The sequence below is a fragment of the Opisthorchis viverrini genome, assembly GCF_000715545.1.
Source record: "Opisthorchis viverrini unplaced genomic scaffold opera_v5_51, whole genome shotgun sequence".
NCBI lineage: Eukaryota > Metazoa > Platyhelminthes > Trematoda > Opisthorchiida > Opisthorchiidae > Opisthorchis > Opisthorchis viverrini.
This window is the reverse complement of record NW_008751707.1, coordinates 1671489-1672557: the sequence shown is the minus strand read 5'-3', so window position 1 is coordinate 1672557 and position 1069 is coordinate 1671489. Positions and strand designations below refer to the sequence as shown.

Sequence of the window (1069 nt, the reverse complement as noted above, 5' to 3'; positions counted from 1 at the left end):
CCCCCCCCCCCCAGCCACAACAGCCTGCTCTCAGAAACAATAAATGCAAGGTAAAGAAAAGGTCGGAGACCGGTGTGCATTCACAAAAGAATAAAGTTCACTAAACTTCTACTTACCAGACTCATTTATGATGTTTTTAAGTATTTTGGCGGCTTGGGGAGGCAATGCATGTAGGAACTCTACAACGTTGAAACGCTTCATTCCGGGGAAGGTAGATCAGCGCATCTAAATTTATGCTTTGAAATTATCAGCGATCGTGCTTGCTACGCGTCTCCTATGCACTGCTCTCCACAATTAAATGCGACCAATCTATTGATCCAAATTCACACTGCAGGTAATTCACACTCTGCACGTAACTGCAAAGACATTCAAGTTGACATAACGGTCATGTGTCTCACCATCAGGGTTAGAGAACACGTGCCCCAAGTATACAGCTATATATCTCGCATGTGAATCACTGCGGAACACTCCGAAGTCAGATATATTCCAGTTATATGACAAATCCGGCATCCATGTTTCTCCCAAATCGACAAAACTCATGGTTAGTAAGTGTTTTGAGGCCATCGCAGTGGAGCGACTCTAGATACTGCTACCAATTTCGAGTTCACTTATCCTTCTACTGCTTGAACGTAATATGGCGACGAGCCTCTTCGATCCACAATTGTGATATTTTGTTTTGTACTTCACTAGCAATTATCTTATCTCGGTTACCAGCATCAGGTACGGACAACGATACAAAATCACCGAATCTCATATCGGATGCCATATTTTTCGACTTCTCAAAAGCATTTGATAGGGTCCCACACGTCCCGCTGCTCCACAAACTCGAGTCTTACGGAATTCAAGGGAAAATCCTTCGCTGGATCAAGGCGTTCCTATCAGACAGGTCATTCCGAGTGAGAATAGGCTCAACCTATTCCTCTCCAGCGCCGGTCTCCATTGGAGTTCCTCAAGGCTCCGTCTTGGGACCACTCCTGTTTCTGATCTACGTCAACGACCTCCCAGACGTTCTTGCGAGTCCATGCTTACTTTTTGCGGACGACTTGAAATCCTAGAGTTCCAATGCCAG

The 1069-nt window shown here is 45.3% G+C and overlaps 1 protein-coding gene across 1 annotated transcript in view; it reads left to right on the top strand.

The window, feature by feature from the left end:
• The window catches only part of T265_03539 (hypothetical protein), a gene marked incomplete at both ends in the record, with an annotated part of 29413 nt that overhangs the window by 3987 nt on the left and 24357 nt on the right, over positions 1–1069 (top strand). The window contains one exon of the mRNA XM_009168051.1: positions 691–1017. Within this exon, the coding sequence (XP_009166315.1) occupies positions 691–1017 (327 nt within the window). The remainder of the gene's footprint in view (positions 1–690; positions 1018–1069) is intronic.